The 24,553-nt window shown below is 57.0% G+C and overlaps 1 protein-coding gene across 1 annotated transcript; it reads left to right on the top strand.

The window, feature by feature from the left end:
* Positions 1-1,602: 1,602 nt before the first annotated feature.
* On the top strand, positions 1,603-19,783 carry ALDH4A1 (aldehyde dehydrogenase 4 family member A1). The gene is made up of 15 exons (XM_005528252.3): positions 1,603-1,675; positions 3,596-3,689; positions 3,897-3,989; positions 4,079-4,126; positions 4,409-4,564; positions 5,246-5,395; positions 5,476-5,550; positions 9,129-9,316; positions 10,926-10,999; positions 12,513-12,709; positions 13,022-13,069; positions 13,906-14,058; positions 15,771-15,892; positions 16,800-16,918; positions 17,690-19,783. Exons 1-15 carry the CDS (start codon positions 1,641-1,643, stop codon positions 17,800-17,802), a joined length of 1,665 nt encoding a protein of 554 aa, XP_005528309.2. The 5' UTR covers positions 1,603-1,640; the 3' UTR covers positions 17,803-19,783.
* The last annotated feature ends 4,770 nt before the right edge of the window (positions 19,784-24,553 follow it).

The following is a 24,553-nucleotide window of genomic DNA, read 5'->3' as shown; positions in this document are numbered from 1 at the left end:
AAAAAAAACCTCAACACCCCAGTCCCTAAAAACGCCTTCCCCTGGTTAAATGTAGCGACCTTCTGCCAAAAATGATTATTTATAATTTAAATATTAAATAATATTTAATATTTAAATATTAAATAATATTTAATATTGTGTTGGAGTGGAGGGAATCGATGCCTCGTCCCTCCTGCTGTGTCACTTCTTGTTGTTGGTTCCTCTTGAGGTTTCTTTTATCCCCAAGGAGCTGCTGATGGTGTGGGAACGGCCCTGGTTACCCTGTAAATATTGTGCTTTATATTCTGTATATTAGCTCATTTTAATGACAAAGACTGGACTGATGCTGGTGGGGAAAGGCCGGAGGATGAGCCGGGATGGGGCTGGAATTCTGCGCTGGGAAGGGAAAGCACCAGTGGATTTGGGACCATGAAATGCTTTTGAGAGTCCACGTCAGGAGGAGCCCTGAGAACTCCCCAGGACCACCCGCCCTCCGCCGAGGATTTGCTGCGTTTCCCTTTTTTTAGTGCCAAAACCGACCCCATCGCCCCCTCCCGGGTCTGCTGGTGGCTCCGTGTCCAGATGTGGTGTCCAGCTGTGTCCTGCTGTGGTGTCCAGCTGTGTCCTGGCTGTGTCCAGCTGTGTCCAGCCAGTGTCCAGCCATGTCCTGCTGTGTCCAGCCATGTCCTGCTGTGGTGTCCAGCTGTGTCCAGCTGTGTCCTGCTGTGTCCAACCAGTGTCCAGCTGTGTCCAGCCACATCCAGCTGTGTCCAGCCACATCCAGCTGTGTCCAGCTGTGTCCATCCCTCCGTCCTGCCCAGGCCAGCGCTCAGCCCCGGACCCCAGGGGTGGGAGCTGTCCATGAAACAGGTCCCAGTCGGTCTCTGGTGACGAGGAAAACCACAAAGAACTATAAAATAAACACCAGACTCCTGGTTGAACGGCTCTGCGTGTTAATCCTTGGCGTGGAAAACACCTTTAAAGCAAAAGGATTTGGGTCTGGGGAGGGAGGGACAATCCTCATTTCTGAAAATCTGCCCAACCCAGGTCATTTGGGGTTCTAAAATAACCCAAACTCCCCTCAAAACGAGGGTCCTTCAGCTGCCGCTCTTGAAACTCGACTCTCCTTGGAAATTAAAATCGCCCTGCACACCTCAGCCTTTTCCTGGCCACCTTTGGCTTAAAATTTCTTCTTTCTCGGGAATTCTCTGTCGCCAAAGGGACTCTCAGTTGCTTTTCTCTTTCTCCCCGCCCAGATCCTCTCCCGGAGGGCTCAGTCCCAGCCGCTGTTCTCCTCGCCTTGGTTTTGTTGTTGTTGTATTTGCCCGAATTTCCCTTTTTTAAACGATTTTTGGCTCCTGCCCGCGCCCCGCCCCTTCCCGCGCGCCGCGCGCGCCACCGCCCCCCGCTCCGGGCGCAACCATCGCCGCGCTGGGGGGGGGGGGACGCGCCGCTGGGGACACCCCACAGGTACCGCGCTGCCGGGGGGGGGGACACGGCCCTCACCCTCACCCACAGCGAGAGGTGGGCTCGGGGCCGCCCTCGGGGGTTTCATTAATTTATTAATTAATTAATGGTTGGGTTTCCCCCCCCCCGCACCCCCCCTCCCCTCAGCGCGGTGGGTGGTGGCGGCCGCGGGCCGGGAGCGCGGCGGGGCCGGGATGTGGCGGCAGCTGAGGGCGCTGAGGGGCTACGGGTGAGTGTGGGGTCCTTTCCTTTCCTTTCTTTTCCCTTCCTTTCCTTTCTTTTCCCTTCCTTTCCTTTTCCTTCCCTTTCCTGGCTCCCTTCCCGGGTGCCGCTCCTGCCATCCCCGCTCCCGCCGGGACCCGTCCCGCTGCCAGCCGCGGGCACCGCCAGCCCTCAGTTCTCCTTGTTTTCCCCTCTTTCCCAGTTCCTCGTTTCCTCCTCTTTTTCTGCCCTTTTCCCCCTCGTTTTCCCCTTTGTTTTTCCCTCCCTCCCCTCGTTTTCCACAGTTTACCCCTTGTTTCCCCTTTCACCCGTGTTTCCACCTGTTTTCCACTGCTTCCTCCTGCTTTTCCCCCTTGCTTTCCCCCTTTTCCTCCTTGCTTTCTCTTTTTTCCTCCCTCTTTTTACCCTTGTCTCCCCGCTTTCCCCCTCGTTTTCCCCCTTGTTTTCCCTTCCTTTTTCTCCCATTTCCCCCCTTTTTTGGTGGGTGTTACCCTGAATTACAGGATAACGCGCGGCCGGGGCTGGGCGGCTGCCAAAGCTCCGCTGTCCCCGGGGCACTTCGGGGGTGCCAGGCCGGCTTTTGCCCCCTGGACTTTGCCAGGAGCCGGCGGAGCATTGCGATATTGGAGCAGCTCCGGAGCTCATCCTGGGCCTCATCGTTTAAAAATTCCTTTCCCAGCGCTTTTTTCCCGAGCGTGGAGAAGGGGTGGTGGGGCTGGGGGCTCGGCTCTGGCATCCCCATCCAGCGGGAGGGATGGAGCGGGGGATGGCTGGGGAAGGCAGCCCGGGATGGAGGTGTCCCTCGGATTGAGGTGTTCCCAGGACTGAGGTGTCCCTCGGATTGAGGTGTTCCCGGGGTTGAGATGTTCCCGGGGTTGAGGTGTTTCCAGGGTTGAGGTGTCCCCGGGGTTGAGGTGCTCCCAGGACTGAGGTGCTCCCAGGATTGAGGTGCTCCCAGGATTGAGGTGTTCTCAGGACTGAGGTGTTCCCCAGGATTGAGGTGTTCTCAGGACTGAGGTGTTCCCCAGGATTGAGGTGTTTTCAGGATTGAGGTGTTCCCCAGGATTGAGGTGTTCCCCAGGATTGAGGTGTTCTCAGGACTGAGGTGTTCCCCAGGATTGAGGTGTTTTCAGGATTGAGGTGTTCCCCAGGATTGAGGTGTTCCCCAGGATTGAGGTGTTCCCCAGGATTGAGGTGTCCCTGGGATGGAGGTGTCCCTGGGATGGAGGTGTTCCCAGGATTGAGGATTCCCCAGGATTGAGGTGTCCCCAGGACTGAGGTGTCCCCAGGACTGAGGTGTCCCCAGGACTGAGGTGTCCCCAGGACTGAGGTGTTCCCAGGATTGAGGTGTTCCCAGGACTGAGGTTTCCCCAGGATTGAGGTGTTCCCAGGATTGAGATGTTCCCGGGGTTGAGGTGTTTCCAGGGTTGAGGTGTCCCCGGGGTTGAGGTGCTCCCAGGATTGAGGTGCTCCCAGGATTGAGGTGTTCTCAGGATTGAGGTGTTCTCAGGATTGAGGTGTTCCCCAGGATTGAGGTGTTCTCAGGATTGAGGTGTCCCTGGGATGGAGGTGTCCCTAGGATGGAGGTGTTCCCCAGGGTTGAGGTGTTCCCAGGATTGAGGTTTCCCCAGATTGAGGTGTTCCCAGGATTGAGGTGTCCCTGGGATGGAGGTGTCCCTAGGATTGAGGTGTCCCTAGGATGGAGGTGTCCCCAGGATTGAGGTGCTCCCAGGATGGAGGTGTCCCCAGGACTGAGGTGTCTCTGGGATGGAGGTGTTCCCAGGACTGAGGTGTCCCCAGATTGAGGTGTCCCCAGGATTGAGGTGTCCCTAGGATGGAGGTGTCCCCAGGATTGAGGTGTCCCTGGGATGTTGGGGAAGGAGAGAACGGGGGGATCGCAGCGGTTCCTGTCCTGCCCCTGTCCCAGGCGGAGATGGCAGCACCGCCCGCCCATCCAGGTGACCAACGAGCCCATTCTGGAGTTCAAGCCGGGGAGCCCCGAGCGAGCAGCGCTCCAGAAGGTACCAGCGCTGGGATTTGGGCGTTTTTGGGGCTGGAAGGGCCCGGGTTGTGCTGCACAGCAGCCCCAGCCTCTCCGTGCTGTGACAGCCCCATCCTGCCCAGCTCCTGTGCACACCCCATGCCCCCGGAGCCTGTTCCCAGTGGGAAGGGGGATGGAGGGCAGCTGGAGCAGGTGGGAGCTGCTCCCACCACGTTCTCTCTGCCAGGCCCTCGCTGACCTGAAGGGCAAGACCGAGGAGATCCCGTGTGTCATTGGTGGGGAGGAGGTGTGGACACCCACGGTGAGGTACCAGCTCTCGGTGAGTCCTTAAACTCTCATTGAGTGGGGGAGAACAGAGCAGGAGGGTCCTGGGACTGGTTCCTACAGAGCCTTTTCTTCTCTTCCCAGCCCTTTAACCATGCACACAAGGTGGCCAAGTACTGCTATGCCAGCAAGGTGAGTGCACCTCTCTGTCCCTGCCCCCTTTCCTGGCTGTGTTTTGGGGAAGCAGCAGCGCTTGGCCTGGGTCTAGCAAGTGAAATGCATTCTGTGAGCAGGGAGCCTTTCCAAGCCCCTGAGATCCTGGAACAAACCCACACCTGCAGATTTGGGGTTGTGATGGCACCAGTGGTTTGTGCCTGGGGTGGATGGTGACCCCTCGCTTTTCCCCGAGAGCTGGTGGTGGAGAGGAACCTGGAGAAGTTCCTCCTTGCTGCCTTTTCCCCTTTGCCTCCACAGGAGCTCATTAACAAAGCCATTAACGCTGCCTTGGCAGCCAGGAAGGAATGGGACCTGAAACCTGTGCAGGACCGGGCCCAGATCTTCCTGAGGGCGGCCGACATGCTGAGCGGCCCACGGCGAGCAGAAGTGCTGGCCAAGACCATGGTGGGGCAGGTAGGGGGTGCAGGAGAAGGTGGGGGAAGCAGGAGGGAGCTGGGGGAAGCAGGAGGGAGCTGGGCTGAGCAGGAGGGAGCTGGGGGAAGCAGGAGGGAGCTGGGGGAAGCAGGAGGGAGCTGGGCTGAGCAGGAGGGAGCTGGGCTGAGCAGGAGGGAGCTGGGGGAAGCAGGAGGGAGCTGGGGGAAGCAGGAGGGAGCTGGGGGAAGCAGGAGGGAGCTGGGCTGAGCAGGAGGGAGCTGGGCTGAGCAGGAGGGAGCTGGGGGAAGCAGGAGGGAGCTGGGGGAAGCAGGAGGGAGCTGGGGGGAGCAGGAGGGAGCTGGGGGAGCAGGAGGCAGTTGGGGGAGCAGGAGGGAGCTGGGGGAAGCAGGAGGGAGCTGGGGGGAGCAGGAGGGAGCTGGGGGAAGCAGGAGGGAGCTGGGGGGAGCAGGAGGGAGCTGGGGGAGCAGGAGGGAGCTGGGCTGAGCAGGAGGGAGCTGGGGGAAGCAGGAGGGGCTGCCTGGGTGGGTTTTGGCCGTGGGGAATGGCTGGAGGTGCTCAGGGTGATCCTCACTCCTTGCTGCTCAGGATCAGCGTTGAGGCCGTGCGGGATCTTTGGGATCTGAGCTTGGGAGGGGCACCCCACGGCACCACTGCTGCATTCCCCCTTCCCCTCACGGCCTGGGACCTCTCCCCTTGCAGGGGAAGACGGTGATCCAGGCGGAGATCGACGCCGCTGCCGAGCTCATCGACTTCTTCCGCTTCAACGCCAAGTACGCGCTGGAGCTGGAGCAGAGCCAGCCCCTCAGCGTGGACATCAGCACCAACTCCATGGTGTACCGGGGGCTGGAGGTGAGCTGGGCCCCCCCCTGCCCCACGTGGGGTCACTCCTGGGGGGCAGGAAGCTCCCAATGGTCCCTGTCCCTCCACAGGGGTTCGTGGCTGCCGTGTCCCCCTTCAACTTCACGGCCATCGGGGGGAACCTGGCGGGGGCTCCGGCGCTGATGGTGAGTCCTGGGGGGACAGGGGGACAGGGGGACACGACAGGGGGACAGGGCAGTCCAGGGAAAGGTTGGGACAGAAATCCCAGCCCTCAGGTTCAGCTGGGGTGGGCAGGGAGGGAGCTGAGCCTCCCTGGAGCTGTTCCACAGACACGACTGGGGCCTCTCGGACCCCTTGACCCAATCAGCAGTTAGACTTTAATTAAAACATGATTTCTGTGTGATGGGAGAAGTGCTGGAAAAGCACAAACTGCCCAAACCTGGCCTTGTGAGGTTTTTGTTCTGAAGCAAGGTGTGCTTTCCTTCCCAGGCTGGGTTTGGGATCTGGGAATAAACATGGCAGGGATTTGATTTCCTGCCTGGGCTCTGGGAATAAACACAGCAGAGGTTTGATTTCCTACCTGGGATCTGGGAATAAACACAGCAGAGGTTTGATTTCCTACCTGGGCTCTGGGAATAAACACAGCAGAGGTTTGATTTCCTACCTGGGCTCTGGGAATAAACACAGCAGAGGTTTGATTTCCTACCTGGGATCCGGGAATAAACACAGCAGAGGTTTGATTTCCTACCTGGGATCCGGGAATAAACACAGCAGAGGTTTGATTTCCTACCTGGGATCCGGGAATAAACATGTCAGAGGTTTGATTTCCTACCTGGGATCCGGGAATAAACATGTCAGAGGTTTGATTTCCTACCTGGGATCCGGGAATAAACATGTCAGAGGTTTGATTTCCTACCTGGGCTCCAGGTGCTGTCAGGACATGAAAGTGTAACCAGTTTGTAGCTGCTCACATTCCTCTGGGATGACATTTCTTGGGTGCAGTGGTTGTGTTAGGGCCAAGGAAGACAAGGGCAGGCCCAGGAGCTGCGAAAAAATAATTCAAAGTATTGGTAAAAAGCATTTCTGCACGTTCCTGTTTGTGTCCCAGCCCATGGAGCACAGGAGCCTCTGCAGGGTGGATTTTGGGCTGAGACAGTAATAACCTGGTGAACTGGGGCCAGGAATAATTAATTTATTGTTGCACTAGGAAAGAAAAAAAAGAAAACTCAACAAATTGTCCTTGGCTCTTTGCTAATTAGGCTCGGATTTCCTGCTGGCCCCACAGAGGCTGGAGAACACGGAGCTTTTATTTGGGAAGATCACATTTGAGTGAGAGTGGAGCATTTGTGTAGGGGGAGAGAGCGAAGTCACCGTGGAGCTGGGAGGATTCCTGGGGAGAAATCTCCCTTCTTCCCACCCCGGGATCCAAGGGAGACACCCCTTGGCTTTGGGAAATCTGGCAATGATTCCTCCCAGAGCGGCTGAGCCCTGCTGGGACGGGACAAACAGCTCGGTGTGACAATCTGGGACATCCCGTGGCTCACCCTGCTCGGGCTGACAATGAGTTCCCAGCAGGGTGAGGCAGCAGAAGGCAGCAGGACATGGAAAAGCTCAGCAGCAGGGGGCACCTGGAATTACAGCTCGCTTTGTAGGGGGATGTTAATTAGAGCCTCAGCGTTTCCATCATCACAGGGGGATTAGACGCTGGAGAGATCCATGCAGGCAGTCCTGGGGACGGGATTTCCTCGGGATCAGAGCGGTCCAGGATGCTGGGAATGCTGTGGCTGGGATTTCCCAGCTGCCTGCGGGTTTCTGCAGGGTGTGGATTATTCCTCTGGATGTTGGGTGTGGATTATTCCTCTGGATGTTTGGAGGCGAAGGATTGGAGGGTCCCAGGAAGGATTGGAGTGATCCAGGAAGGATTGGAGTGATCCAGGAAGGATTGGAGTGATCCAGGAAGGATTGGAGGGGCCCAGGAAGGATTGGAGTGATCCAGGAAGGATTGGAGTGATCCAGGAAGGATTGGAGGGGCCCAGGAAGGATTGGAATGATCCAGGAAGGATTGGAGTGATCCAGGAAGGATTGGAGGGGCCCAGGAAGGATTGGAGGGGCCCAGGAAGGATTGGAGTGATCCAGGAAGGATTGGAATGATCCAGGAAGGATTGGAGGGTCCCAGGAAGGATTGGAGGGTCCCAGGAAGGATTGGAGTGATCCAGGAAGGATTGGAGGGTCCCAGGAAGGATTGGAGTGATCCAGGAAGGATTGGAGTGATCCAGGAAGGATTGGAGGGGCCCAGGAAGGATTGGAGTGATCCAGGAAGGATTGGAGGGTCCCAGGAAGGATTGGAGTGATCCAGGAAGGATTGGAGTGATCCAGGAAGGATTGGAGGGGTCCAGGAAGGATTGGAGTGATCCAGGAAGGATTGGAGTGATCCAGGAAGGATTGGAGGGGTCCCAGGAAGGATTGGAGTGATCCAGGAAGGATTGGAGTGATCCAGGAAGGATTGGAGGGGTCCCAGGAAGGATTGGAGGGTCCCAGGAAGGATTGGAGGGGTCCAGGAAGGATTGGAGTGATCCAGGAAGGATTGGAGTGATCCAGGAAGGATTGGAGGGGTCCAGGAAGGATTGGAGTGATCCAGGAAGGATTGGAGTGATCCAGGAAGGATTGGAGGGGCCCAGGAAGGATTGGAGTGATCCAGGAAGGATTGGAGTGATCCAGGAAGGATTGGAGTGATCCAGGAAGGATTGGAGGGGCCCAGGAAGGATTGGAGTGATCCAGGAAGGATTGGAGTGATCCAGGAAGGATTGGAGTGATCCAGGAAGGATTGGAATGATCCAGGAAGGAGCAGTGCCCAGGAAGGAGCAGTGCCCAGGAAGGAGCAGTGCCCAGGAAGGAGCTTTTCCTGCACAACAAAAGGATTTTCTCCTGGAAAAAAAAAAAGGTTTTTCTCCTGGAAACCAGGAGACAAGAGTCCAAACTCCGCGTGCAGCCCTCCCCAGGGCTGTGACCCCGTGCAGCGCAGGCCAGGCCGTGTGACAGGGACACCGGGGGGGGTCACAGGGAGGCGGTGGCACGGGGCCAGGGGGCTGGAGTGTCACCAGCAGAGCTCTCCAGCCCCTGGTGCTGCTCATTAATCCGGGCAGGTTTGGTTTCACAAACACCTGCTGGGCCAAGCTCCTCCTGGGGAAGGCAGGAGGAGGGAGGGTGTGGAAGGCTGGCACAGCCTCTCTGCTGAGAGAAAAAGGGGGGATTTGTGCCCCCTCAGCTGTCGGGGTGAAGGTGGGCTGTGGCTTTTTTCCCCAAGCTGGAAATGAAACTCCAGATCGTTTTGATAAGGAGGTGAGACAGGAGCAGATCTTCGTTTGAAGGCAGGGGCGGTCGTGGAGAGGCGTCCACAAAATTCACATGGGGTGAACACATCTTCATGGGTTTTAATAAATTAGCATAATTGATCAAAAATGCTAATTAGGAGGACAAGCAGTGATGGTCAAGCCCTGGCTGTGTTCTGTCCATGAAATTCATCTCCCAGAAGTTGTTCTTGGCTCTCAGGAAGAACCAAGACAGCGCTGGGGCCGCGTTCCCCCCGGGGCTTGGAGCTCTGGAATTTTTGCCTTTCCATGGAAAAAAAAGCACTGGGAAAACCAGCCACTAACACAACAGGCTACAAACAGATATTCAGAGGACACAGGGGAGCACAGAAAAGAACAAAAGGCTGCGAATCCCCTCTCTGGCCCGGTTTTCCAGGGAATTCTCCTCCTCCCAGGGGAACGTGGTGCTGTGGAAGCCCAGTGACACCGCCCTGCTCTCCAGCTACGCCGTCTACAAGATCCTGCTGGAGGCTGGGCTGCCCCCAAACGTGGTGCAGTTCGTGCCCTCGGACGGCCCCGAGTTCGGGGACACCGTCACCAGCTCCGAGCACTTCTGCGGCCTCAACTTCACCGGCAGCGTGCCGTAGGTTTGGGGACAGGGGACAGGGAGGGCTGGGGGCTCCTCTGGGGACACCAGGCTGGCCTTGGGAAGGGCTGCTGCAGCAGTGGTGGCAGGGTTAGATCAAAACCGGGGTTAAAACTGGTGACAAAAGGTGTCTGAGCCGGGTTTTGGTGCTGGCGGGGAGTGGTTTTAGTTCTGTGGCTGAGCTCGGGGTACAGGAGCAGCCAGAGTGGCAGTGACGCTTCCAGGGCTGCTCTGAGGCTGCTCCAGGTGGGTTTTCCCCTCCAGGTGAGTTTTCCCCCAGGTGGGTTTGCTCTCCAGGTAGGTTTTCCCCCCAGGTAGGTTTTCCCCCCAGGTAGGTTTTCTCTCCAGGTGGGTTTCCCTCCCAGCTGGATTTGCTCCCAAGGTGGGTTTTCCACCCCAGGTAGGTTTTCCTCTCCAGGTGGGTTTCCCTCAGGTGGGTTTCCCTTCCAGGTGGGTTTTCCCCCAGGTGGATTTGCTCCCAAGGTGGGTTTTCCATCCCAGGTGGGTTTTCCCTCAGGTAGATTTTCCCCCAGGTGGGTTTTCTGTCCAGGTAGGTTTCCCCTCCAGGTAGATTTCTCCCCCCAGATGGGTTTCTCCCTCCAGGTGGCTTTTTCCCCCCAGGTAGATTTTCCCCCCAGGTGGGTTTCTCTCCAGGTGAGTTTTCCCCCCAGGTAGGTTTTCTCTCCAGGTGGGTTTCCCTCCCAGCTGGATTTGCTCCCAAGGTGGGTTTTCCACCCCAGATAGGTTTTCCCCTCCAGGTGGGTTTTCCCTCAGGTAGATTTTTCCACCCAGATGAGTTTCTCCCCCCAGGTAGCTTTCTCCCTCCAGGTAGATTTTCCCCCCAGGTGTTTTTTCCCCCCGTGGGTTTGCTCCCCTGGGCTCTGGCTGTGTCCCGTGGGGTGTCAGAGGTGCTGAGGGGTCCCTGCAGGAGCCGCCAGACCCCGGGACCCCTCCCCAGGCCGGGGCCACGCTCGGCTGAGCACCGGGCTGGGCAGGTGGGAGCTCGGGGCTCCCTGTTGGTGCCTCCCGCTGCGAGGCCATTTCCATTTTTATTGTTTTCCAGACGGGTTTGTCACAGTAAGGCCTGAGGGGAAGGGGGGGAAAGGGGAGGAACAGAAACTTCTGGATGCTCACTCCCTGCTCCTGCAACAGTTCATCTTTAAATCCACGGAGCTGCTGTGGGGAGCCTTTGTTTGATACCTGTGCTCTCAGTCCCACTTCCCTGTGTGGGACATCCCAATTTTGGGGGGATTCCCATCAGGGTATCCCATTTTTTGGGGGATTCCCATCAGGGTATCCCATTTTTGGGGGGATTCCCATCAGAGCATCCCATTTTTGGGAGGGTTTCCTATCAGGGCATCCTTTTTTTGGAGGGATTCCCATCAGGGCATCCAATTTTGGGGGGGATTCCCATCAGAGCATCCCATTTTTGGGAGGGATTCCCATCAGGGCATCAAATTTTTGGAGGGTTTCCCATCAGCATCCCATTTTTGGGAGGGTTTCCCATCAGGACATCCCATTTCTTGGAGGATTTCCCATCAGGACCCATCACTCCCCTGTGTGCAGAACCAGGAGTGCCCTGACCAGCTCCTCCCTCCTCTTCCAGGACTTTCAAGCGCCTCTGGAAGCAGGTCTCGGAAAACCTGGATCGCTACCGCAATTTCCCACGCCTGGCTGGAGGTACCAGCCCTCCTCCCACCTTTTTTGGGGGATGCAGGGGTGAGGGGGCAGAATTCCCATCCCTGTGGGCCCTGGAAATCACTGGATATTCAGAGTTGTGGGCACAGGATGGGATTTTAGGGCAGGAAACCTCACAAGGTTTGGAGTCCCAAAGTAGGGACTGAATTCTGAATTGTTCTAAGGAATTGCAGGATTCTAAATTCTGAAGAGTTCCAAAGAACCTCAGGATTCTAAATTCAAGTTCCAAAGAACCTCAGGGTTCTAAATTCAAGTTCTAAAGAACCTCAGGGTTCTAAATTCAAGTTCCAAAGAACCTCAGGATTCTAAATTCAAGTTCTAAAGAACCTCAGGATTCTAAATTCAAGTTCCAAAGAACCTCAGGATTCTAAATTCTGGAGTTCTAAAGAACCTCAGGATTTTAAATTCTAAATCATTTCAAGGAATTGCAGGACTCTAAATTCGAGTTCTGAAGAAGTTCAGGATTACAAATTCTAAATCCTGAAGAATTCTAAAGAACTGCAGGATTCTAAATTCAAGTTCTAAACAACCTCAGGATTCTAAATCCTAAAGAGTTCTAAGAAATTCCAGGATTCTAAATTCTGAATTCTGAAGAGTTCTAAAGAACCTCAGGATTATAAATTCAAGTTCTAAAGAGTTCTAAGGAATTGCAGGATTCTAAATTCTGAATTTGAGTTCTGAAGGACCTCAGGATTCTAAATTCGAGTTCTGAAGAACCTCAGGATTCTCAATCCTAGATTTCCAAAGAACTGCAGTATTACAAACACATTAAAATCACAAAACCCTCCAGCACCGCTCCCCTCCAAACCCCACCCGGGGACCCTCAGGCACATTTCCCCACCTGCCACACTCTTCCCTCTCCTTTTCCCTTTTCCCCCCGTTCTTTAGAGTGCAGAGGGAAGAATTTCCATGTACTTCACTCTTCCCTCTCCTCCTTTTCCCTTTTTCCCGTGCTTTAAAGTGAGGAGGGAAGACTTCCCATGTGCTGCACTCTTCCATCTCCTCCTTTTCCATCTCTTTTCCCTTTTTCCCATGCTTTAAAGTGAGGAGGGAAGAATCTCCACGTGCTGCACTCTTCCCTCTCCTCCTTTTCCCTTTTTCCCGTGCTTTAAAGTGAGGAGGGAAGAATCTCCACGTGGTGCACTCTTCCTTCTCCTCCTTTTCCATCTCTTTTCCCTTTTTCCTGTGCTTTAAAGTGAGGAGGGAAGACTTTCCATGTGCTGCACTCTTCCATCTCCTTTTCCATCTCTTTTCCCTTTTTCCCGTGTTTTAGAGTGCAGAGGGAAGAATTTCCACGTGCTGCACTCTTCCCTATCCTTTTCCCTTTTTTCCCATTCTTTAGAGTGCGGAGGGAAGAATTTCCACATGGTGCCCTCTTCCATCTCCTCCTTTTCCCTTTTCCCTTTTTTCCCCGGTGCTTTAGAGTGCGGAGGGAAGAACTTCCACATGGTGCCCTCTTCCATCTCCTCCTTTTCCCTTTTCCCCCGTGTTTTAGAGTGCGGAGGGAAGAACTTCCACGTGGTGCACAGCTCGGCGGACCTGAGCAGCGCCGTGAACGGGACCCTGCGCTCTGCCTTCGAGTTCGGCGGCCAGAAATGCTCCGCCTGCTCCCGGCTCTACGCTCCGGCCTCGCTGTGGCCCCACATCAAAGAGAAGCTGCTGGAGGAGCACGGGAAGATCAAAGTGGGAGATGTGAGCGGAGCTGCCGGGCTGCTGAAGGGCTTTGCGGCTCAGCGGGAGGCTGATGGGATTAGGGGCTGCGGGAACCGGCTGCTAATTCCCATTGAACCGAGCTTTTCATCCCCGCCTGCTCTGCTGCTTCTCCCCCCTCCTCCTCCTCCTCCTGGCCGTGATTAGAAATTAACTTGTAGCCGGGAGTCTGCGGGGAGGGCTCTGCCAGGAGAAGGGCGGCTCCTGGGACGCTGGGGATGAGTTTTTGGGGGAATGGTGGCAGCTCTGGGGTGCGGGGTGTGCTCTCATCCCCTCCCTGCTGCCTCCCCGCAGCCCACCCAGGACTTTGGGACCTTCTTCTCGGCGGTGATCGATGCCAAGGTGAGCTCAGAGCGGGCCCCGGGCTCCCCCAGGTGTGGGGTTGGGGCAGCTGGGGCCAGGTGTCAGCTGAGCCCTCCTTGCTGCTCCTGAAAAGTGGGGAGTTTCCCCCAGAAATCGTCCTGGATGTGAGGGTTTTGTGTGTGTTCCCTTCTCCCTGCCAGGAGGGCACCGAGAGAGGAGTGACCCAAACCCCTTTTTAAACCCCCAAACCCCCTTTTGAACCCCCAGACCCCTAAACCCCTTTTTAAAACCCCAAGCCCCCTTCCAGACCCCCAAACCCCCTTTTTAAACCCCCAAACCCCCTTCCAGACCCCCAAACCCATTCATCTCCTGTCATCCCTGACCCAAACCCCTTTCCAGGCCCCCAAATTCACTTCTAAATCCCAAAACCCCCTTTTAAATCCTCAAACCTCCTTCCAGACCCCCAAACCCTCTTTCAAATCCTCAAAACTCCGTTCAGACCCCCAAAACTTCTTTCAGACCCCCAAACCCACTCATTTCCTGTCTTGCCCGACCCAAACGTCCTTCCAGACCCCCAAACCCCCTTTTAAACCCCAAATCCCCATTTAAACCCCCAAACTCCCTTCCAGACGCCCAAAACCCCCTTTTAAACCCTCAAACCCCCTTCCAGACCCCCAAACATCCTTTTAAACCCCAAATCCCCATTTAAAAACCCAAACTCCCCTTTTAAACCCCCAAACTCCCTTCCAGCCCCCTCAAACCCACTCTTTTCCTATCATCCCTGACCCAGACCCCAAAACTCCCCTTTTAAACCCCCAAACTCCCTTCCAGCCCCCTCAAACCCACTCTTTTCCTGTCTCCCCCGTGTCCCCAAGTCCTTTGCTCGGATCAAGAAGTGGCTGGAGCACGCCCGGAGCTCCCCCAGCCTGACCATCCTGGCGGGCGGCGGCTGCGACGACAGCGTCGGGTACTTCGTGGAGCCCTGCATCGTGGAGAGCAGGGACCCCCGGGACCCCATCATGAGAGAGGTGTGGGGACCCCTAAATCGTCCCAAAAATCCCTGCTGGGATCCCCAAATCATCCCAAAAATCCCAAATCCCTGCAGAGACCCCATAATGAGAGAGGTGTGGGGACCCCTAAATCATCCCAAAAAGCCCTGCAGGGATCCCCAAATCATCCCCCAAATCCCTGCAGGGACCCCTGGGACCCCATCATGAGAGAGGTGTGGGGATCCCCAAATCATCCCCAAAATCCCTGCTGGGATCCCCACATCATCCCCCAAAATCCCTGCAGGGATCCCCAAATCATCCCAAAAATCCCTGCAGGGATCCCCAAACCATCCCAAAAATCCCTGCTGGGGTCCCCAGATCATCCCCCAAAATCCCTGCTGGGATCCCCAAATCATCCCAAAAATCCCTGCTGGGGTCCCCAAATCATCCCAAAAATCCCTGCTGGGGTCCCCAGATCATCCCAAAAATCCCTGCAGGGATCCCCAAATCATCCCAAAAATCCCTGCAGGGATCCCCAAATCATCCCCAAAATCCCAAATCCCTGCAGAGACCCCATAATGAGAGAGGTGTGGGGACCCCCAAATCATCCCAAAAACCCCTGCAGGGATCCCCAAATCATCCCCAGAATCCCTGCTGGGATCCCCAAAATCCCAAATCCCCGAAGGGGACCCATCATGAGAGAGGTGTGGGGATCCCCAAATCATCCCAAAAATCCCTGCAGGGATCCCCAAATCATCCCAAAAATCCCAAATCCCTGCAGAGACCCCATAATGAGAGAGGTGTGGGGACCCCCAAATCATCCCAAAAACCCCTGCAGGGATCCCCAAATCATCCCCAGAATCCCTGCTGGGATCCCCAAAATCCCAAATCCCCGAAGGGGACCCATCATGAGAGAGGTGTGGGGATCCCCAAATCATCCCAAAAATCCCTGCTGGGATCCCCAAATCATCCCCAAAATCCCAAATCCCTGCAGGGATCCCCAAATCATCCCAAACATCCCAAATCTGGGGTGTTCCTGCATTGGGATTGGGGTGGGGCAGCCCCCGCTCGATCCCGGGGTTTGGATCCCAAAAATGGGAGATTTTTGTGCCAATCTGGGAGATTTTGGGGCTGATCCTCACAGGGTGTGTTGTCCTTTGAGCTCACAGGAGATTTTTGGGGGCAATCCTGACATTTTTTGTGGTTTTTTGGGGCAAATCCTGACGATTTGTGATAATTTCTGGGGCTCCAGGAGATTTTTGGGCCGATCCTGATGGTGTGGGGGGGATTTTTGGGGGCTGATCTTGGTGATTTGTGATATTTTCTGGAGCTCCAGGAGATTTTTGGGCCGATCCTGACAGTTTGTGTGTGATTTTTGGGGCCGATCCTGACGATTTGTGATATTTTCTGGGGCTCCAGGAGATTTTTGGGCCGATCCTGACGGTTTGTGTGTGATTTTTGGGGCCGATCCTGACGATTTGTGATATTTTCTGGAGCTCCAGGAGATTTTTGGGCCGATCCTGACGGTTTGTGTGTGATTTTTGGGGCCGATCCTGACGATTTGTGATATTTTCTGGAGCTCCAGGAGATTTTTGGGCCGATCCTGACGGTTTACATGGGATTTTTGGGGCCGATCCTGACGATTTGTGATATTTTCTGGGGCTCCAGGAGATTTTTGGGCCGATCCTGACGGTTTGTGTGTGATTTTTGGGGCCGATCCTGACGATTTGTGGTGTTTTCTGGGGCTCCAGGAGATTTTTGGGCCGATCCTGACGGTTTTCGTGTACCCCGAGGATCGCTACAAGGAGGTGCTGGAGCTCATCGACACCACCACCCCCTACGGCCTCACGGGGGCGATCTTCGCCCAGGAGAAGTGAGTCCCAAATTCCCTAAAATTCCCCCTAAAAAGCAGCCGGGGATGGAAAAAAAAAGATTTTCCCATCTGGGGCGAGCCACAAATCTTCTCTCCAGAGGAGGAAAAAAGCATTTCCCACCGAGCTTGTGCTGCTGCTCCTGCCAGGAGGGAACGGAATGGTTTGAAGGTGGTTTCTTAGCCCCTAAAAAAGTTGTTTTAAGTGAGGAATTAGCCCAGAGGAATGTTTGGAGCACGGCCCACTCCTGCAGGAGGAGGGCAAAGAGCTCTCAGAGAGAATCACCCAAAATGATCACAGAATTCTGGGGAGGTTTAGAGAAAGAAAATGAAAAAAAGAACCCCAGAGCAGGGAAAATGCAGGAGGTGTGTGTGTGTGAAACCCCTGAGGCTGGAGCTGAGCATGAGGGGACACAAAATCCTCTGGAGGGACACAAAACCCACTGGAGGGGACCCAAACCCCTCTCAAAGGGACACAAACCCCACTGGAAGGGACACAAACCCCCCTGGAGGGGACACAAACCCATCTGGAGGGGACACAAACGCCCCTGGAGGGACACAAACCCCTCTCAAAGGGACACAAACCCATCTGGAAGGGACACAAACCCCCCTGGAGGGGACACAAACCCCCCTGGAGGGGACACAAACCCCTCTCAAAGGGACACAAACCCCTCTCAAAGGGACACAAACTCCTCTGGAGGGGACACAAACCCCCCTGGAGGGGACACAAACCCATCTGGAGGGACACAAACCCCCCTGGAGGGGACACAAACCCATCTGGAGGGACCCAAACCCCTCTCAAAGTGACACAAACCCCCCTGGAGGGGACACAAACCCCTTTTTGGCCCGTTTTGGTGGCCCTGCAGCAGCCACAGGCGCTGTGCTCAGGGCTGTCCCTGTCCTTGCCCAGGGAGGTCATCGAGGAGTCGCGGAGGCTGCTGCGCAACGCCGCCGGCAACTTCTACATCAACGACAAATCCACGGGGGCCGTGGTGGCCCAGCAGCCCTTCGGGGGCTCCCGGATCTCAGGTGACACCAGGGCTCCCCCCCTGCTCCCCTCCGTGTCCCTGCTGTCCCCTGGGGCCCTCCATGGCCTTTCTGTCCCTCCCTTGTCCCTGCGTGTCCCTCCTGTCCTTCCACGTCCCTCCTCTCCCTCCCATCCCTTGTGTCCCTCTTGTCCTCTGTGTCCTTCCCATCCCTCCTGTCCCTCCTGTGCTCCACGTCCCTTGTCCTGTGTCCCTCCCATCCCTCTGTGTCCCTCAGTGTCCTCCCCATCCCTCCTGTCCTCGTCCTTCCATGTGTCCCTCCTGTCCCTCTCTGTCCCTCTTGTGCTTGGTGTCCTTTCATGTCCCCATCCTCTGTGTCCCTCAGTGTCCCTCCCATCCCTCCATGTCCCTCCTGTCCCATGTCCCTCCTGTGCTCCGTGTCCCTCCATGTCCCTCCTGTCCTTGTCCTTCCATGTCCCTCCTGTGCTCCGTGTCCCTCTGTGCCCCTCCCATCCCTCCCTGTCCCTCCTTGTCCTTCCATGTCCCTCCTGTGCTCCGTGTTCCCACCTTCTGTGTCCTCTGTGTCCCTCCCATCCTTCAATGTCCCTCCTTGTCCTCCTTGTCCTTCTGTGTCCCTCTCATCCCTCCATGTCCCTCCTGTCCCGTGTCCCTCCATGTCCCCATCCTCCGTGTCCCTCCCATCCCTGCATGTCCCTCCCACCCCACCCCGTGTCTCTGGCTGTCCCTGCCACCCTGGGTGCTGTCCCTGCCACCCTGGGTGCTGTCCCCAGCCCCTTCTGCCGTCCCCTCACAGGCACCAATGACAAGCCCGGGGGTCCCCACTACATCCTGCGCTGGACGTCCCCTCAGGCCGTCAAGGAGACGCACGTGCCGCTGCGGGACTGGCGCTACGCCTACATGCAGTGACCCTGGGGACAGCTGCCTGTCACCCCCAGGCAGCCCTGCAGCCACTCAGCTCCCACCTGCCCTGCTTAGCAGTTATTTAAAAATTATAATTATAATGATAATAATAATGTGTTGTTAAATTGTAAAGCTCGGAGGGTCCTGGTGGTGGCCTCGGTCAGGTGGCGCTTGGGGACACCATGGTGGATGTGGCAGTGGTTGGGCTGGATGACCTTAAAGGTCTTTTCCAACTTCAGTGATGGGGCGTGAGCATGCTTAATTAGGTCAGTTGTTAATTAAGGGGTGGCTGCAGAGGCACAGCGGGACCCCAGCTCCCTTTTCCTCCCGGTTCTCCCATGCCCAGAGAGGTTCCCTCGGGGCTGAGCAGGAATCAGGGCAGGGGAGGAGCTCAGGAGGTGCTGTCCCTGTCCCTGTGTCCCCAGCACCCCAATCCCGGGATGTGCAGGGGTGTCCTGGGCTGGGCAGCAGCAGGAATCTGGCACCAGGAGAGGGCAGCTGTGCTGCTGCTCCTTGGAACGGAGCTCCAGTGCCTCATCCCAGCCTGATCCCAGCCTCATCCCAGCCTCATCCCAGCCTCATCCCAGCCTCATCCCAGCCTCATCCCAGCCTCATCCCAGCCTCATCCCAGCCTCATCCCAGCCTCATCCCAGCCTGATTTCAGCCTCACCCCATCCCTCACCCCATCCCTCACCCCATCCCTCACCCCATCCCTCACCCCATCCCTCATCCTCATCCCATCCTCATCCCATCCCTCATCCCATCCCTCATCCCATCCCTCACCCCATCCCTCACCCCATCCCATCCTCATCCCATCCCTCACCCCATCCCATCCTCATCCCATCCCTCATCCTCATCCTCATCCCATCCTCATCCCATCCTCATCCCATCCTCATCCCATCCCTCATCCCATCCCTCATCCCATCCCATCCCTCATCCCATCCTCATCCTCATCCCATCCTCATCCCATCCTCATCCCATCCTCATCCCATCCCTCATCCTCATCCCATCCCTCTGAGCCTCCCGTCTGGGCTCAGGGTGGGCCAGAGCAGCTCCATCCCTCCCTGGTTCCGCTCCTGGGGACCAGGCCAGGCTGGCTCTGCTGTTCCCATCGCTCCTGGGCTGCTGTCCCTGCTCCGATCCCGCTGTGGGATGGGAGGGGAGCAGGGAATGTCCTGCTGGAGCTGGGGGTGAACCTTCCCTCCCCACCCCTGCCAGGAGCAGGAGCTCCACAACCCCCTCCCTCCCTCCTTCCATCCCATCTGGGGAGCTGCTGTCCCACCCAGCCCCAGCCCAGTTCAGGCCTTAAACCAGGCCTTAAACCAGGTGTTAAACCAGGCCTTAAACCAGGAGTGAAACCTGGAGTGAAAGCAGGAGTTAAATCAGGCCTTAAACCAGGAGTGAAACCTGGAGTTAAACCAGGAGTGAAAGCAGGAGCTAAATCAGGCCTTAAGCCTGGACTTAAACCAGGAGTTAAATCAGGCCTTAAACCTGGAGTTAAAGCAGGCCTTAAGCCAGGAATTAAAGCAGGCCTTAAACCAGGAGTTAAATCAGCCTTAAACCTGGAGTTAAAGCAGGCCTTAAGCCAGGAGTTAAAGCAGGCCTTAAACGTGGAATTAAAGCAGGCCTTAAACCAGGAGCTAAATTAGGCCTTAAACCAGGAGTTAAACCAGGAGCTACATCAGGCCTTAAACCAGGAGTTAAGCAGGGCTTCAGTCAGGCCTAGCCCTGGGCTCTGGCTCAGCCAGGCTCAGGACCTGCGGTGTGAACAGGGACAGGGATCCGCAGCACCAGGCCAGTTCTAACTCACAAAGGTGTTTGTTTCTAACCCCTGGGATTAATTAGTGCTCAATTAACAGCGTTTGCTGGTGGCTGGAGCCCGGCAGGGCCGCTGGGACCAGCGCTGGGTGTTGGGGTCAGGGCAGGGAGGAGTGCTTTGCAATTCCTGTGGATATAAAAATGTGCAATAAATTAATTTTCAAGCCTCTTTGCATTGCTTTTTTATGAATTATTTCCCCAGGTTGCTGTCGGATAAAGAGCGAGAGGGAGTCGGCGTCGGGGATCTTTAAATAAAATCATCCCAGCTTTAAATTTTAAATTTAAATTTCTTTAAATTTTCTGTTAAAAATGATGGGGAGAGAGAGGCAGGAAAAATGAGGGGCCTCGTTCAGAACCCCAGGATGGGTTTGGTGGGAAGGGACCTTAAATCTTAAATCCAGGGACACTTTCCACAATCCCAGGCTGCTCCCAGCCCTGTCCAGCCTGGCCTTGGGCACTTCCAGGGATCCAGGGGCAGCTCCAGCTGCTCTGGGCACCTGTACCGGGGTCTGCCCACCCTCCCAGCCAGGAATTCCTTCCCCAAATCCCGTCTGACCCTGCCTCCTTTCAGCTTAAACCATTCCCTCATCGGGTAAAAGCAGACAGGGACTGGGGGGGCAGAGGGAGCCGAGCTCTGCCCCAAACCAGCCCCAAAACCATCCCAAACCCACCCCAAACCCCAGCAGGGAGGAGAGAGAACCCCAAACCCACCCCAAACCCTGGCAGAGAGGAGAGAGAGCTCTAAACCCATCCCAAACCCACCCCAAACCCGGGCAGGGAGGAGAGAAAACCCCAAACCCACCCCAAACCCCAGCAGGGAGGAGGGAGAACCCCAAACCCACCCCAAACCTGCACAGGGAGGAGGGAGAACCCCAAACCCATCTCAAACCCACCCCAAACCCATCCCAAACCCTGGCAGGAAGGGGAGAGAGCCCCAAACCCACCCCAAACCCACCCCAAACCCCAGCAGAGAGGAGAGAGCCCCTCCCTGACTGCCGGGATTGTCCCCAAACCACGGCCCGGGTGTGACCGCAGCTCTGTCCCCTCCAGCCCGGTCACCCGGTTTGGGATCAGCCCCTCCAAAGCTTCCCCCAAACGCCGTCCCCGACCCTCCCCAGGCTCTTCAGCCTCTCCGGGGGCTCAGCCCCGGCCCCCTGCCTCGGGCTCGCTCCTTTCACGCCTCGAGGCCGCAGCGTCAAGTGGATTTTTGAGCCTTAACTCTGAATTTCATGGCTTTTGTGGCTCCAAATCAGGCCCCTAATGCCATTTAAACGTCGGCTTTTGGGAGCTGATAAACGCCTGGCGTGGGGAGAGGTCCCGGCACGGGGAAAAGGGGCCTGGGGAGGGCTCGGGGGGCTCTGAGTGACCCCAAAAATGAGCAGCAACAGGTCTGGAGTGCCCCGGTAGCGCTCCCATCCCATTCCCCGGCTCTGAGCGCATCCCGGAGCCGGAGGCTGAGCCAGGCTCCGGCTGGGAAGGCGGAATTTTCCCTGGATAACGCCCGGCTCCATCTGCTCCCCGTCAGGGATAGCCGGGCGATCCAAGCTCGCCTCGGGAGAGAGCCAGGGCTGAATTCCCAGCGTTTCCCACAAGCACGGGCTGGATTTTCCCTGGATTTGCTGCCGCGGGGTTCTCGGGAGAGCTCCCGGCTTTTCCAAGCTGGAAAATCTCCCGGCACAGGTGTGGGATGCAGGGCTGCGGGATAAAGGGAATATCCCACAGCTGGGAGCGGGACACGGGGTGAGAGCACCCCCAAAATCATCCCCTCCTTCCCTTCCCAGCCCTGGGCTGCCCCTCCAGGCAGGGATTTTTGGGAACAGCCCGTGCCTTCCCGGTTTTCCATCATAAAAGGATGATGAGGAGAAAAGAGCCACGGGAGGAGCGAGGGTGAGGACAGGAGAGGGAAAAACGCAGAGCCGGGAACCCTGAGGGGGAAAACCCGGGAGTTTTCCAGGGAAAAGGAGCCTCCCCGGCCCGGTTTTCCTCTCTTTTTTTTCTGCCCTATTTTATTTCTTCCTCCCGCCGTTTCTTCCCGGGGCTGCTCGGTGGATTTGGGAGAGCGGAGAATCCCCGGGGGCTGCGGGCAGGAGGAGTTTGCAGTTCAGGGAGTCAGCGGCAGATGGAGATCTTTATCCCGCTCTCCTCGGGAAAAAAAACCGGGAATTTTCTCTATTGAGGGGTTGGGGGGCACCAGGGCTGGCAGGAGGAGGTTCCGTGGGGCCGGGGTGGGTTCAAACCGCGGGGGAAGAAAGGGAAGAGCCTCGGGGTTCAGCTCTGGAGCCGGATTTTCCCACAGGGAGAGATGGAGGAAGCGAGGAGAGAAAGGGGAGAGGGTTTGAGGCGTCCACAAACAACCCTGGGGTTTAAGAGCAAGTGCCCGCACTCCCCTTCCCTCCCAAAAACGCTGCGAAATTACGGAGAGGTTTCTAATATTTAACATTTTTTGTTAAAGCCCCAGGTCCTGGAGTCATGAGAATGCAGCAGGATGTCAGCTTCCAGCTAAAACAAATAAAGAGCGGATTCACATCCCTCGGGCTGACACTGCGGAGAGGGAAGGAGAAGTGACCCCACTTCAGGGCAGGGAAAAAAAATCCTGGAAAAAATAAAGGGGACGGGAGCAGAGAGCCCCTCGAGCACCCCCAGACTCATTTACCCAACCAAACCTCGGCGGGGAGCGCCCTCCTTCCCACCTGGAATCGCTTCCCGGCGCTCCCAGCCGGGGATGCTGAGGCTCGGGAAGGGCTGGGGAGCGGAGCCAGCGGCTCCCGCTGTCCCCGGGGAGGGTTTGGCTGCGATTCCTCCGGAGCCAGCCCGGCCCGGAGGGGAACAGGTGAAGGCGGGGAAGCCCCGGGGTATAAATCACTCCCTGCTGGCTCGGCAGGCGGAGCAGGAGCTGGAGCGGGGTGGTTTTGGGATTAGGAGGGAATTCCTGCCCCTGCCCGGCGGCTCCTTCCAGCTGCGGCCCCGGGATGGGAAAGCCTGGGGCTGGATGGGGCACGGAACCGCTCGGGGCAGCCCCGATCCATGGGATGGGACCTTGGAGGTTCGGAGCTGATGGACTCCATGCAGAGCCATCCAAAGGGTCCTGGACCATCCAAAAACTGGATCCTGGTCCGTCCAAAATCTGGATCCTGGTCCATCCAAAGGGGTGGATCCTGCTCCATCCAAAAACTGGATCCCAGCCCACCCAAAAGCTTGATCCTTGCCCCTCCTTGACCCTTGCTCTATCCAAAAACTGGATCCTGCTCCATCCAGAGGGGTGGATCCTGGGCCAGGGTGGGCAGGGGGAGCTCCAGCCCTTTGTCCCCAGGGGCAAAAAAATCCTCCTCATCCTCCTCACCCTCCTCATCCTCCTCATCATCCTCATCCTCCCCGTCCTCCCAGAGCTCCGGGCCTGGAGCACAACCCTCAATCCCCTCGGATTCTTTTCCCTGGAAGCCCTTTGATCCCAGCGAGGCCTCTCTGCCCCCACAGTCCCTCTCCTGGGGTTTGTTCCCCCCAATCCTCTCCTGTCCCTACAGCCCAACCCCCCCGCTCAGCCCCAGCCAGAGACCCCCCCCTCCCCTCCCTCCGCATCCCCCAGCCCCTCCCGGGCTGTTTAAGATGTATCAGCGCTCCCATCTCAGCTGCTGTTTTCCATCCCTCAGCGATAAGGGATCTGCGTGTACACAGCGCCCAGGGAACGCTCCGCTCCTTCCCGTGGATGTTCCCCCCTCCCGGGGCCGATTATCCGCATCATCCCAGCGGCAGCCCCGCTCTGCCCTTGGGGGTTTTTTTATTTTATTTTATTTTTTGTGGTGGATTTTTTTCCCCCCTCTTCGGTTCTTTGCCCCCGGCCCGAGCGGTGCTGGCAGATCTGAGATGACAAACCTGACATTTCGGCGGCTGTGCCGCAGAGCCGGCCGGGCGGAGCTGCCGGGGACAATCGATTCTCCCCGCTCCGGCTCCCGGTGCCGTCCGAAACATTCAATCCACGTGAGATCATTCCCGCAGCTCCCCCGGAGCTTTGTACCCCCGGCTCGGGGGAAATGTGGATCCCCAAAAACCGGGAATGCCGCTGGAGACGGGCAGGAGCACCGGGAAAAGGGGAAGGGGAAGGGGAAGGGGAAGGGGAAGGGGAAGGGGAAGGGGAAGGGGAAGGGGAGGGGAAGGGAAGGGAAGGGAAGGGAAGGGAGGGGAAGGGAAGGGAAGGGAAGGGAAGGGAAGGGAAGGGAAGGGAAGGGAAGGGAAGGGAAGGGAAGGGAAGGGAAGGGAAGGGAAGGGAAGGGAAGGGAAGGGAAGGGAAGGGAAGGGAAGGGAAGGGAAGGGAAGGGAAGGGAAGGGAAGGGAAGGGAAGGGAAGGGAAGGGAAGGGAAGGGAAGGGAAGGGAAGGGAAGGGAAGGGAAGGGAAGGGAAGGGAAGGGAAGGGAAGGGAAGGGAAGGGAAGGGAAGGGAAGGGAAGGGAAGGGAAGGGAAGGGAAGGGAAGGGAAGGGAAGGGGAAGGGAAGGGGAAGGGGAAGGGGAAGGGGAAGGGGAAGGGGAAGGGGAAGGGAAGGGGAAGGGGAAGGGAAGGGGAAGGGGAAGGGGAAGGGGAAGGGGAAGGGGAAGGGGAAGGGAAGGGAAGGGGAAGGGGAAGGGGAAGGGAAGGGAAGGGAAGGGAAGGGAAGGGAAGGGAAGGGAAGGGAAGGGAAGGGAAGGGAAGGGAAGGGAAGGGAAGGGAAGGGAAGGGAAGGGAAGGGAAGGGAAGGGAAGGAAGGAAGGGAAGGGAAGGGAAGGGAAGGGAAGGGAAGGGAAGGGAAGGGAAGGGAAGGGAAGGGAAGGGAAGGGAAGGGAAGGGAAGGGAAGGGAAGGGAAGGGAAGGGAAGGGAAGGAAGGGAAGGGAAGGGAAGGGAAGGAAAGGAAAGGAAAGGAAAGGAAAGGAAAGGAAAGGAAAGGAAAGGAAAGGAAAGGAAAGGAAAGG

Source organism: Pseudopodoces humilis, chromosome 24, assembly GCF_049639895.1.
Source record: "Pseudopodoces humilis isolate 2021_Gansu_Grassland_sample_001 chromosome 24, ASM4963989v1, whole genome shotgun sequence".
Lineage (NCBI taxonomy): Eukaryota > Metazoa > Chordata > Aves > Passeriformes > Paridae > Pseudopodoces > Pseudopodoces humilis.
Note: the sequence above shows the minus strand (reverse complement) of the source record. Positions and strands in the feature narration are given on the sequence as shown.

What these genes read in the sequence shown, in the direction of transcription:
- ALDH4A1 (XM_005528252.3), top strand. Translation starts at nt 1,641, where the DNA reads ATGTGGCGGCAGCTGAGGGCGCTGAGGGGCTACGG. An exon ending in AGGGCGCTGAGGGGCTACGG is followed by an intron (nt 1,676 to 3,595) that starts GTGAGTGTGGGG and finishes CCCCTGTCCCAG; the next exon opens with GCGGAGATGGCAGCACCGCC. An exon ending in AGTACTGCTATGCCAGCAAG is followed by an intron (nt 4,127 to 4,408) that starts GTGAGTGCACCT and finishes TTGCCTCCACAG; the next exon opens with GAGCTCATTAACAAAGCCAT.